The sequence below is a fragment of the Rhea americana genome, unplaced genomic scaffold (genome assembly GCF_003343005.1).
Source record: "Rhea americana isolate MKP2758 unplaced genomic scaffold, rheAme1 scaffold_117, whole genome shotgun sequence".
NCBI classification, from domain to species: domain Eukaryota; kingdom Metazoa; phylum Chordata; class Aves; order Rheiformes; family Rheidae; genus Rhea; species Rhea americana.
In genome coordinates this window covers 2,922,235-2,936,595 of record NW_028185228.1, presented here as the reverse complement: position 1 = coordinate 2,936,595, position 14,361 = coordinate 2,922,235, and the positions used below count along the sequence as shown (strand labels likewise).

Sequence of the window (14,361 nt, the reverse complement as noted above, 5' to 3'; positions counted from 1 at the left end):
TGAAGAAGCCCTTCCTGTTGTCCTTGACATCCCTTGCCAGACTCAATTCCAGCTGGGCCTTAGCCTTCCTCGCAGCATCTCTACATACTCTGACTGCATTCCTATAATTCTCCCAAGCAGCCTGACCCCTCTTCCACAGTCTGTGTATTTTCTCCTTCTGTCTGAATTTGGCCAAGAGCTCCTTGCTCACCCATGCAGGTCTCCTGCCCCTTTTGCTGCACTTCTTACTCAGAGGGATGCACCACTCTTGAGCTGGGAGGAAGTGATGTTTGAATACTAGCCAGCTCTCCTGGACCCCCCTTCCCTCTAGAGCCTTAGCCCATGAGACTCCACCAATTAGGTCTCCGAAGAGCCCAAAGTTCGCTCTCCTGAAGTCCAGGGTTGCAATCCTGCTTGTTGCCTTACTTCTTTCTTGCAGGATCCTGAACTCCACCACCTCATGGTCACTGCAGCCAAGGCTGCCTGCCCCAAGCTTCACATCTCTAACCAGTCCCTCTCTGTTGGTAAGGACAAGGTCCAGCAGGACACCCTTCCTGGTAGGCTCCTCCACCATTTGTGACAAGAAGTTATCATCYATGCATTGCAGGAGCCTCCTGAACTGCTTGTGCCATGTTAGTATATGAAGTAGAAATATGCAGAATGAAAGTGAGCAGGTCGGTGCCTACCTAGCACTGAGCTTTTACAATCTCTCTCCCACCACAGAGTTCAGTTGTTTAGCAGGCAGATACTTGATGGCCTTTGTGMTGATGAATGTGCTTCTGATGACAATCATTCCCCATCCAGATTCTTCAAAGAAGGAAAACCTTGSCTGGGGACCCCTTTATTCCATTTGTATGGAAGGTCCTTTAGGTGATCTACTTGTATTTAAAACTCTCCTCTTCCCTAGCAATTTCTTAATAATTTTATTAGCTGGAAGACATAGAGAGACTTAACTCTTTTTTGATTTTACCTGAGATGAGATACAAAATAAYCAATCTGCTTGGGTTGGTAAGGGACTTGGAGACGACACCATATTAATATCTGTAGGAGATATGATAGAGATGTGTGAACTTTGAAAGTCAGATCTGGTTCTGGGGTGTGTTTGGACTTCTGCGTACCTGTCTGCTGGTTCTCAGACAAGTAATTTCTGATAGTATTTTTGCCTTATATGAATATCCAGTAATATAATAGTGTCTAAAATCACTGTTTAAATATTTCAACARTCTTATGACTTTGGGAACGTCTTTGTTATCTTTGACACTGGAACTGCTGTCAGGTTGTTGTCTGTTACCTGTTACCTTTTTCATTAAATAAGTTTAAAGAGAACAATTAATGACAAACAGTATGTAATTTGTATTTTAGCATTTTAAATATTAAACTAGGCYCTCAGAGCAGTTTTCATATACCTGTTCTGTAGATTGCAAAGACCTTGGGCAAAGACGTAAAGACTTAGCCAAAATATGGTGCTTTGGATGCCCTGCAGCAGGCATCATCCACAGCCCCAGTTACTAGAAAACCTAAACCTAATCTTCTCAGCAGTTTTTCATGGTTAATTCTCAAATCTCTGAGAAGCTTGGAGTTCTTCTTCCAATGCCTAACACTTCTGAGAGTTAGGCATTTATCTACCTACATTTGACTGAAATCCAGGACTAAGTCTCTGCCTATGTTCCTCACAKAGCCTGATCCTGTAGATGTTTAAGGTGTTATTAGTTCTCTGACAAACCAATTGAACTGCATCTGAGCCAAATTCAGGGGGTACTCTTCCCCCTCAGAAGGCAACAGAGGCAAAGGCAGGGCTCTCTGCATTCCAGACACACCACAGATATGAGAAACCTGCAATTTTTTTTTCTCCTTTCTGCTCAAGAGTCAAAGGCACCAGGAGAATGCTCTTGCAGTATTTCTCACATTTCTTGGGATCAGCCTTCTGTGTGAGATATCTTGACTTAGAGATCAARAGCACACATAAGGTCCATGGATTATTTGTATAATTTATCAGATGACTATGTCATGTACTTAACATTTCTTTTTGACCAGCCCAGACCAGCTTCACACAGACCATGAATCCAGGCTTTTTAATTTGTTTCTTTGTTTTCTGGAACTCACTCAGAGAGAAGAAATTCTCTTTGCATGCTGCATAGTTATTTAACATGCTGCATAGCTACTTCAGTCAGGATGCTGGAGTTCTTCAGAACTCAGGATCTTCTYCTAGGTTCCTGCTTCCCACAAGGTGTTCCAGTGCATAATTTAAGAAGTCYCAAATTTCACATTACCTCTATCCCTAAGCTTCTTAGCTACCAGTACTTGCACATTTTGGTTGTTTTCTCTCTGGTAGGCTTACTTACTTTTATTGCTGAAGGTTATCATTAAAAAGGAAAAGAAAAAAACACACGCATATCACAGAATCATAAGACAATAGTGATATTTGTGTCCATAGGGCATTGTAAAGCCTCCAGTGCATATGTTGGTTCACTTCTGGAACAAGTAAGAAATACCACAATTCCTTTAAAGAAGAGAATTCATTACAGTTGGWGAGGGAAAGGACAAAAAGAAATTGAGGCAAAATAGTAGCCATGCTTGGTCTGTGCAGGAATCATACAGACTGCAGTCTCCACTTCTTCCATTGCTCTTCAGATCAGCTTTATTGACCTGTTTCATTGTTAGGCTTCCATCAAGGGAAAAATTGTGCTGATCTTGGTCAAAATGCATGTTTGCTTAATTAGACAGACAATCACAGGCCTGTAATAGTGGAAGGGTCAAGACTTCTTTTTCGCATAGGGCTAGCAGAGACTTAATTTCAGCTGCCCAGCTGCCATACTCTTTTCAGAAACATGCAGAGTGAGAGACAACAGACACAAGTTTCAGCAATGGAAATTCAGTTTTCCAGAATTAGAGCCAAAGATTTTTCATACACTACCTCTAAAACAGGTTTCTACAATTATTCTGTGCTCTGTGATGTAAAGTTAAAAGAGATATTTTTCCTAGAGAAGCARTTCTCATGAGATATGAATGTGGGTTTTTTTCTCACCCATGAGAAGACTTAACTGTTCACACCCTACACTCATTTCCATCTGAGTAAAAATTGTTTAAAAGACATTATTAATGTTATTTTCCCAAACATCATTAAATCCATCTACATTGACAAAAATGTGCATTGTTATTACCTTACACAAAATTCTGTTTCTCTTTTCTGAGAAGAGAAAAATTAGTGTCTTTCCATAACCTGAAAAACAAATCAACAAATACTCTCTTCTCCATCCTTCCAGAAAAGAATTAGTCTTAGGCACAGATTTATCAGATGTCCTTATATAACAATACCACTAGCTATAACCTGCGAAAGAAACATTTCTAGATTTTTCAGYATTAATTTTCTTTCCTACAGTAATACTCATAAGCAAAATTTAAGTAAGTTATGAATTCTTATAAGCAATGTGCTAAACAAAAGCATAAGACTAGAAGTAAGGTGKTGTTGTCTCAACTAAATTAAGAAAAGTCTTGCAGCATTAAATCACATGTTCATCCTTTTTGGTAACATTTACCCTAAAGATATGAGATAATACCTTTAAAGTGAGAAACTATCTTCAATTTAAAAGCCACACGTTGTATTGGCATTCGGTGTGTGAATTATRAAGGCAGAATGGGATGCATTTGTACTCTTAGCTGCATGCCAAAATTCAAATTGTTCTCCTGKTATGGTTTGTATTATAACACTGTTGCTGGTTCTGATACAGACACAGCTCCAAAGAGGTGGGAATTTGTTTGAGTGGAGCTTTTATCTGCATGTTTTTCAGCTCAAGATTGCATGACAGAGCAGCATAAGTAGGAAAATGTGAAAGAGAAGTAGTAAAAAAGCATATGAAATGCATCATTCTGAAGCCATTTCCTCCTGTCCAGGCTTATTCTACAAAGACTTACTTTGTTTTATACACTTACCAAGTTAGAATATGTTAAAAGACAGRCCATTCAGTTAACAGAAAGTATGCATCTCACCAGCAATAAAGAAGAAAAACAATATATTAGATATTTACCGGAAAAAAACAGTTACAGCAGATGTTTGCAATACAGCTACTTCCTTATTCTAAGAAATCTGGTACCAGTCCTGCCTTTTCTAGTGCCCATGTCCTTATTCCAGTTCCRTTTGCAGTGTTTCCTATTTCTGTTCTTCAGGTTTCCCCACACTCGATTTGTCCACAAAGTAACTCTTAGTTTGTTTTTTTTCTATTTTTCATCTCAGTCATAATCAACAACCCTTGCCTCTTTTCTTAACATGARGTTCTCCTATTGTTTTCCAGACCCTTGGCCTCAATTTCTTGACCCAGCTAGCTCTGTTTCTTTCCTCAAGCACTTCAGTCAAGTTGTGCATCACMAGTTTTGACTTCCAACCACCTCAGGAATCATTTGGCCTAGGCACTTTGCTGGACTAGTGTCAATCTCCTGCCACGTCGATCAGGCCATTTCTTTGCTTGATCAGTCACAGTCTTCCACCACAGCTGCCCATTTCGATCTGCTGGCTCTTGACACAAGTCAGATAGCTTCTTCCCTCAACACCTTCCCTTAAACCCACTAGAAAACTGACACTTTTTCAAGAAAATATATTTAAATGTTAAGAAAAGATTTTTTTTTCTTCCTTGCTGTTTTTCTTGATACATCTAAATTGCTCTTTGTTGGGCTTTTTTAATCAAAAAATAATTTTAGCCTGCAACTTATTTCAGCACTGCAAGTTTCACMACAGATAGATAAGATGGCAACAAATTAAGTTACTGGAATTAGAGTCTTACAAAAGTATCATGCAAACTTAATAAAAAACATTATTACTTTCCCTATCTCGCCTCGGTTTCTTCTTTATCCGACATTTTCCTGATGTTTTCTGAAGACAGGTAAGTAACAGCCCATATAAACATCTGAATGYCACTTCAAAATATAGCACTCAAGGGCTCACTTCACAAATACTGCAGGTATCTCAAGAATAACACAGCCCAGGGTGTTTTTTAATATTCAAGATTCCAAATACACACAAATTTTTGATTTTTTTTCCCCAGACAATTCAATTCCCTTATATGCCTACTGTTCAMAGTTAAGCTTCAGATCCATCATATTTAACCTGTAACTATAAGGCCAAATTGCATAAGTCTGAAAGATTCCACTTTCCCTTTCCCTTCATGAATTTAGAGACTTTTAGCAGCAAACACTAAGTCAGATTTTTAAGCAAAATGATTGCATCAGTCAGTACTATCAGGGATTTTAGAATGATAATCAGATAACGTATCTAGAAAGTGCTGTGGTGTCAGGCATGCTATAATTATTATATATAACTGTATTTAAAATGATGYTTGTAACAGACCCAGTATGTATCAGAACTTTGTGAACGTATGCAAAGAAAGAGAGCTAACTTTTAAGCATCTGGATTGCATGTACAATATAGGCAATTTTTAAAATCATTATTACCCTAAGTAAACCCTTTAGTGGGGCTAGCAAGTGCATGATGCCCTACTTACCTTCTTTGTAAAGCAAATAAAACTAGCTATTGACTTTTTTTTTTATGTTTATATCCATTAGAGGAATATGCAGAAATAATTTCCATTAAAAAGAGAAAGGTGAGTTTGTAATTAATAACTTTCTTCCTGTAAGTTGTTTCACTTTGTCAAGTTGACACCCATTAGGAGTTTCAGTTTTAGATTTGTTTTTAAGTAGACCTGACTGGGAGATCTCTGGCTGAGTATTTTGATAGCAAAACATTTTTTTTCTTTAATTATAGCTTTTTTGAGGAAATACACTGCTTTCAATTAGTTCTCTTCAGGAACGATACCTTAAGTTAAGGATGGAATGAGCCTGTTTGTTGAAACTTTAGCCTTACAACCCCAGAAACTTCCTGGTCTTACCAAAAGGCCACTGCAAAGTAAGCAACGGTAGAGCACAGCGCATCCACCCCGGGCCCTGGGCGTACGTCTTTTCAGGCCTCGCATTGGAAAATCAGTCTTTCACGTTCTGGCTGTGTTCTCCAGCTGTGGTGTTCGCTTTGTCCCTATTTTTTGAAGAAATCTATTAACCTCACAGTGAAACATAGTAGAAATATTAAAAATTTGGGGAACAAATATTTATGTTCTTTGTTTCATAGGGAAAGCAGGAAGTCATTTTCAGAAGGATCTGATTTCAGGCACCATTTTCAAGCGTGCTTCTTAAATGACAGAGACTTAACCCTTGCGCGAGTCAAGCAACAAGWCTACAGAGAAAAAAATCACTGGACTGAATATACTAGCATTTCTGACACACCACTCTCTGTTCCTCCATTTATTGTGCCTTGGCAGTCAATAAATAAACCTTGCGTGTGAGTTTATAACACAGGAGAGCTCTGAAGTCTGCTTCAGATTAGAACTGTCAGAGTGRATAGCTGCACTTTTTAATATGGAATGAACAGCAGAGGAAAGAAACAGGCACTAGAAAACCGACTGCATGAAAACTAAATTCTCTCAAAAGCTAGCATTCCTCCARCCATTTTCCTGAAAACATAACTGAGTAACTGCTATCTTCTAAAAGTCTGTCAGGCCTACTTCTAGGAAGTGAGAGAAACTGAGAAAAACTCAGTTTTCCTAACAACTTAGGCCAACTCTGTCTTTGTTGAAAGCATGTGTTCCTGAGAGCCTTTAAAGGGTATAATGGAAAGAAGTGTGACTATACAGGCTGGTGCTCAAAAATCAAAAAGGGAGAAAATCTCCCTTGTGAAAGACTAAGGAAGAGGTGCTGCCACATATGACCCCCTTAATTAAAGTAAAGATTGTTCATTTGAAGGCTAATAAGGTATGTCATTATCATCATTAGATGCCAGTACTCCTGGAGCTCGTCAGTGTATCTGAAAGTGTCTGTGAGGTACAAAAACAGAAATTTTATGTRTGACTTTAGGGTTTTTTTCATTCTGCCACTCCAGAATACAAATATTCTGGGAGAACTATAGCCAAGTGGAATAATTGGTTTAAAAGTGGAATTGTAAATAAKTTCTAATTTTATGCTACAAAGATGTCACTCAGCCTTTTAGTTAAAATCTTTTTGACATGTGGAATCTGGTTTGCTGTGATCATGCTAAAGATTTCTGCTGTTATAACTCAATTAATGGGAACGAAACTACACAGTTGTTTCTGGAAGAACATAGGAGAGACTCATGGTCGCAGTTTGGAAGCTGTAAATATTAATGACCTCTCGTCTTTGTTTCCCTAGCTCCTGTCCGCTACTTTCAATGCGTCTTCCTAAATGGGCCTAATGGATAYGGACTGCAATTCCCCACTAACCCACCCTCCAAAAAGGAAGAAAAGATTCACTCAAAGACTTCCAAGAGAAAGACAAAGAAACCTGGGCAGTAAAGAGACTGTCCTCTGCAATTATTCACGTTTTGCACTTTATCTTTTCTGCTGAGGTCCACAGCAGTTACAGTGGTACCCRTCATTGCAAGAATGTGATCTGGTTGGTCATGTGCACCTGGAAAAGTTTCCATTTTCATGGGGCAGATGCAAACAAGGAGTAATGAACTGTGTTTGGCAGAGGTAGAAATGTGCAAGTGCCCCATATATTATGGAAATACTGCAATGCTGACAAAACATTGGACTGACTGTGTGTGCGTGTGCGTGTGTGTGTTGTGTGTGTGTGTGTGTGTTGTGTGTGTGTGTTTTCCTGCCTCTTCTGCTCTTTTTGTTTTTCTGTACCTGCTCAGCATTAAAGTGAGTCTATTTTCCATTTAATCATATTTAGGGAAGGAAAGGATGAATGCAGCTGTTATATCAGCAAGATTGCAAGACTACCTGCAATTCTAAATCATTTCTTCTTAGCGTTCAATCAAATTGCTGACAGGAAAAAGCCTCACTAAGTCATGAAAATGCGCTCAGTGACTGGTGCTATTTTTATGTCTCATTGACCAGTGTAGCCTGAAGCTATCGCTTACTCTGAGTAGCTCAATTTACATCAGTAAGTTCACTCTCCAAGCCCTGTTAATGATGAATACTTACCTTTAGCTTGAAGTAGTAAAAAGCATGRTGTGTTTGCCCTGCCCTTTGGTGAAATCCAAACTCTTTCTAAAACCTAAAGTGAGCAGAGAAAATGAAACAAAATGGCAAAGATGAGGAAAACCAAGAGTGTGGCAACATGAAGTTCCCAAGAAACAGAGAAAATCTTTTTTAATACTTCTATTTTTCTTTTTTGGATAGAGTTCTTACCAAATCAGACTGACTTGCAGCACAGACCACACAAACGAATAATATATCAGTCAACCATATTCTATTAGAATAAGTCTGATGGAAAACTGATGTGAGATGCCACTCGTGAAACTAAACCAATCCAGATTTCTAGGTAAAAATGTCAAATTGATACAATATCAGATTAGTGGGCAAAAAATGATGAAAAGGATGGATTCCTGAGCTATTAGAATGATTTCCTCCAAAAGCACTCTACTGCTGATAAATGATAGATGACAACTACAAGTAGATGTGCAAATCCTCAACCTTTCTGTGTTTATTTCTGTAGAAATTACTGGTTAGTTACCTAAAAAAAGATGACATTTGATCTGTGGAGGCACATGACTGTAAATTGGCATCTCAATTGTCTGTATGTCCAGTAATGTAAATAATTATGCATTTTTGCAAGCTGCTATTTGTTTGTATTTTATTACTATACTTTTGCATTTAATCTGTGACATATACGGCAGTGACCTTAGTTATATAGTTACCAGGTGAAACATCATGAGGTTTAACATGCAACTTGCCTGCTCATAATCTGATCATACCAATAACTGCATACTGTTTTTTCATTTTTAGCATAGCTCAAGATAATATCACTCTCTTCTCCTGCCTCCTCCTGTTGGGTTACTGAGTCAGGTTATTACAGTCTGATTACTGCTCACAGCCCTGTATGAACTGAATTCTTGTCTTGGTGCACCCTGCCTTGCACAGGTCCTGTGTTGCAAAATCTGTCACAGCACCAAGCAACCTAGACAGTGGTTTCTGGAGAGAAGTAGAAACTCTCTTGCCCTAGAGGTAGCTGTTACTATTTAGGGGAACACTGCACACAAAACTGTTCAGTGTGAGTGCCTCCACTGTCACCTGTGAAATCTGTTATAGAGATAAGTATAGGACTGCAGAGCTGTCAGACGAGAATTTTTCATGATGAATTGACAATCTTTAATTTCTTTTCGGTAGATCTTTTTATATTTCCAGTGGCTTTTTTCTTTCCTTTGCAGTCTGTGATTTTGTCTATTATTATGGATGCTATTGYCCTAGGTTTTTACTATGAAAACTGTCTTAAAATTAGATTATAACTTTCTGAAAATCAGATAATTTAATTCAAAACTTTATCCAACTTAAATCATCAGGACACGATTTTATTACGCTATGAGCTGTTATTCTTTTCAGCTTCTTTTGCTAAAGTAAATTCTGTGCATTATGGTTATTCCTATTTGAGTTGGGAGATGACAAGAATAGGTTYCAGATCTCATTCCCGTAATGTTTCAGTTAGATATCAGAACGGTTTTGGAAACATAAACATTGAATATCTGTGAACAAGTGGTATAGAATCAGGCACTTATTGTCATCTCCTAATTGTCTCAAAGAATAGAGGAAACAGAGATCTACTCTTAAAGTGGCAAYCATTTTTCTCCATAAATTAAATTTGCCTGGAATCTTAAAAATATGTTATTTGAATTGCATGGTTTTACTCAAATTAGCCTGAAATATTGCAAAATCATATGCTGATTGTTATCCATTCTGAAAAATAAAGAATATAAACCATGTGCCAGAGGCTATGTTTTTTGTGAATCCAAAAGTGGATGATAAGGACTTAACATATATGTCATCTGTTCTCGCAGTATATACAAATCTTCAGGATATGAAGAGACATGGCATTTTTTACTATTAGTCTGGAAGATGAAATTTAGACAGATCCTATATGTCTTCTGACACTGGTGAATATTCTGACTCAGAACAGCACCAAACTCCTATTTATCCAACACTTAAGGTCTCCACTAGAACACAATRCAGAACATGCCACCAATGCACCAATGCATAGATTTATCCCCGAACTCTAGGACTACACTGCCAGCTTTCTTCTAAACAGATATTTACTGCTTACTACAGTCTAGTTTAGATGAAAAAATCCCAATAGAAAAATTCTTTTATGACACCGTGTTTTAATTCAATGTAGTATGAGAACTGTGAAAAGCACAGGTGTAATTCAGTTGCAGGTGGATATGTCTTTATATATCAAGGCATAAGCAGGAGATCAGAAGAACAAATGAAAATCTCTTCCTTTTCCTATTCTACTTAACACTTTGCTTCCACTCCAGCATCCCACTGTGTAATCTACTGTGTACAGGGAGAAATGAATGAAAGACTTACTCTATTATGGAGAACACTGGCTATCTAGCTACTTGGACTTAAGTCATCTGCTAACTGCCCACAGTCACRTACTATCAGTAGCACTTCTTTCTGAGGAATTAAGATTTTTAAATTCAAGAAAAAAAAGAGAAAGATATGGTGGGTGATACTGGGAGGAGAATGGGAAGGTGTGAGGGGCTGGTAACTGATAAGAAAAAAATATCGTAATATGTTACGAGGGCCAGGTAGAAAAAGAAAGATAATTTGTTTTGGAGAAGACAACTGGAGGGAAGAGTCATAAGGAGATCCTAGGATGTTAAGGGAGATATTGCACAGAGGTGAGAGAAATGGGCAAGGAAAAGATTACAACAATGAAGGCGGAGTTTCAGGGTAATCTTTGAACATGTAGAAAGAAGAATAAAGAGAATTTTAGAGAGGCTACAAAGAACAGAGTGGGACTTAGGATTTGGACAGTAGGCAACCTAGAATATTTGGGGAGATAAAGAAGACTGACCTGAAAAAATTATCTAAAATATGAAGAAAAAGAAAGACTGTTTGAGATGAAAAGCTTAATGTTATTTAAGAGAGAACAAGAAACAGGAGGCTTCGTTAATCTTAGSTATTTTTAAATATTTGTTATCTGATTCTTTATTCAAAACTCAAGACAGGTACCTTTGAATGGCACTCCAAAGCTACATGGCAGGAAGAAATCACTAGGAAATGCTGAGCATAGGAGGGTTTCTGATATACARTCACTGTTTTAATGCAGTTCTCAGACACCCCTCAAGAACTGCAGGCAGACTGAGTCAATCATGGCARCTTTTGCTCCAGAATCTGGGACCTCACCTGAAAGTAGGGATTTACAGCTATAATTTCAAAGGCTAAAGCAGGGCATGGCCTCTTCATCTGAACCATCACTTTTAARTGGAGGAATCCATTCTCAGTTTGACAGATTTCATATTTCACTGGGGAGCGAGATAAAAKGAGGATCACCAAAAGAAAGCAGTGAGTTTTACTTGATGTACCTGGCACACTTTGACAATGTCTATTAGATAAGACTGTAAGATACATAAGCACAGAAATATTTCACTCCTGAAGTCTGCTTAGCCCTGGGCAGGATATGAGTGCTGAATTGCTCCTGTGGAATATGCACCGAAGAAGAACCTTTGAAAGACTCAGCTTCATGAAAGTTCAGGTGATATTTCTGCTTGCTTTTAATTTTCCAGAAGGAAAAACACAAAGACAAATAAAAACATGAAGTATATATTATTTATATATCTGAAAATATCACTAGATATCAGGCTCTTGYACCATTTATTTAATGAAGTCCTGCAGAAATTCCCAGCTGGCCAAATAGATAAGGAACCACAATATTCACCCGTGGGAAAAAAACTCCCTAAATAGAGTGTACCCCTCAATGGAGAAGTCTTAGCYTTTCAATTAAACAATGAAATAATACAACTTATTGTCTATGCTCTTTGTCTTGGTTTATGGATTCCTACGTGTGCTCATTGTTTTTGATACATCCTACAACAGTCTGTTCTCCAGTCCTCATGTCTCATGTTAGTTATTACTATAAATACTTCTCAGGAGTTTTCTTTGTTTTCCAATCTTGTCTCTTATTACRATAGAAATAGTGGTCTTTTTAGAACATCATTCTATTTTGCCTGGTCCAAAAGCCCAGCATTTACTTACTGATGCTTCTTTTTCGGAAGGTATTGCAAAAAGATGCACTTTCCAGATATCACTGTTATTTCACAGGGCAGGGGAAAGGAGGTTGTTTTACCAACAGACAGCAGATAAAATTTGTTTACAAATTTGGGCCTCTTTCTTTGTATTAATTTCAAAGGGGGAAATATGTTCCAGTGACCAATGTGACAGCTGAGTTACGTTTGGTTTGTTTCTTGTCTAAGAAAGGCCTAAGTGGTCTCATTTCATAGAAATGAAAGATACTTTGACCACAGTCAAACTTCTTCCTAGATTGTTTTTTAACTGAAAGGATTTTTAAAAATTTATTTTCTCTTCATACTTCTTTATTAACATGCCCATATCCTAAAATTTTTCGTTCTTTTCTCAGTCTACTGAGAAATTGTAATTGAGAAATAGTAGCTGACAATGTGAACCAATAAATCACTGAATMGGACTGGTTGTAGAGGTAATAAGCAGCTTTTTCCTGATAAATGGAATATTTGCTACTGTAATCCTATAGTTTCCTTATTTTTGTGCCTAATTTTGCTCAGAAGCACATTTATTCTGCCACCTACCACATACAAAGTTCCAGTTAGCAGAAAAAAAACATTCTCTGAAACCACATTGCCAAACTGAGTAATTGCAATTATTGTAAAGAGTAAACAGAAACACTTTAATCAGCTTCTTCCTTATTCTGCTGAAGGGCACTACAAAATGATGGTCTTGTAGTTTTTAGACCCTACAGACAAATAGCARAATAAAGCTGTTGACGTTAATGCTCCAAAATACTTTCCAGCTGGATGACAAAGATAGAAATGCGTATTTATTGCAATCCACCTACCATGCTTCTTTTCTTTCAGAAAATGAACAATGCAGAGGGGTCTTGAGTACCATACTGTTAAATTAGAGCTTAGCGGTAGCATTTAAATGAGGAAAAGGCAACATGAAGACAACTTGATGAGAACTTTCTGTATGTCTCTGTAAACATCTTATCTTCCTGTTAAAGTGATATGGCCACTCTTTCTTAAAACAACTGTTTCTCTTTGTTCTTTCCTTGGCCTTTATGTGGGTGAGCTTGAGTTTGATCTGAGAAAATCTGAATAAATTGCTACTACTTGTCAATTTTCTAAGATGTAGACGACAATACTGCGTTCCAATAAAACGTATATATACGTCTGTGTGTGTATATATATGTATACATACTTACATATCTACCACTGACATTTCAGTTGCAATGACAATATGTCCTTTGATAGAAAAATTTAGTAAAGTAGAATAAGCAAGTTGTAATGTAAGCAGTCAATCAGGATGACACTATTTCAAAATTCAAAGAAAATGCATCAGAAACTTTTAAGAAAGTAGACTTGAAGAAATAAAGTAATAAAATACCTAGGTTTATGAACAGATTTTAAAAACCTACCTAACTTTTTAAAGCAAACAAAGCATCTTCCTATTTATTTATTTGCCAAGATTATTTTTCCCTGAATGCCTTGCCAACATAATTATCATCTCTGGGCGCAAGTCCAGTGGTTATCGAAGTTATTTGAATTCTATAGACTTTAAGAAGGTCTGGATCCAACCATTAATATACTTTTTTTAATTGGTCAATCATTTAGCTAATCATTTTGGAAGCTTCCTCAAAAAAATAGGATATACATTTGAAGTACTGAAGCATTTTTTCACATCCTTGTTTTCAAAGTGAAAACAGAAAAGGCAAATGGAAAATTAGCAGTGATGACAATAAGGCTACTAAATGCTAAATGTCAGTGAAAATTAAACATCTGTGTGCTTCAGCTTTCGGGAAATAAAACCAAAGCATGCCTCATGTCTCTAATTTGCCTGAAACCTAATGATTTCAGGAAAAAATAGTCCAATCATTTTCAGAAGGCTTATAACAGCGGTGTTGATGTCCTATAGTTCCCTGGGTTAGAAGTAATAATAATGATAAGTCTATGTAATCCAAAGTCAGAAAATTTGTCAAATAAATCCAAATATGGAAGACCTGATTACATTTGTCATAGGGAAATTTTGTAGATCTGTTTGTGGGCAGCTTTATCTTGGATGTTAGTGATTGGCACACTGTAATAAAAGGGGCTTCTGTAACTCAACTGATGTTTTAAATTCTCTGGAAAAAAAAAAACTAACAATAGAGCAGTTAAGAAGGGTTGAATATGACCCCATCAGATAGATTATGCCCTTCACGTCAAGAACCCTGCTATCAGGGCTTCTATGATGTGCAACTACAATTGTTCTTTTGCTTCCAAGAATGTATTTTTTTTAGGTACATATATAGTTTTATAATATTGAAACCATTCTCTAATAATGAAGATTGCTTTATTATGCTGTA

At 37.2% G+C, this 14,361-nt stretch overlaps 1 protein-coding gene across 1 annotated transcript in view; it reads left to right on the top strand.

Annotated features, from left to right (window-relative positions):
* Positions 1 to 7,302, top strand: part of LOC146600765 (uncharacterized) — a 129,060-nt gene extending 121,758 nt beyond the window's left edge. The window contains exons 27-28 of the mRNA XM_085318713.1: positions 5,533 to 5,570; positions 7,186 to 7,302. Coding sequence (XP_085174839.1) covers positions 5,533 to 5,570; positions 7,186 to 7,218 — 71 coding nt within the window. The 3' untranslated portion in view covers positions 7,219 to 7,302. The remainder of the gene's footprint in view (positions 1 to 5,532; positions 5,571 to 7,185) is intronic.
* Positions 7,303 to 14,361: the final 7,059 nt, after the last annotated feature.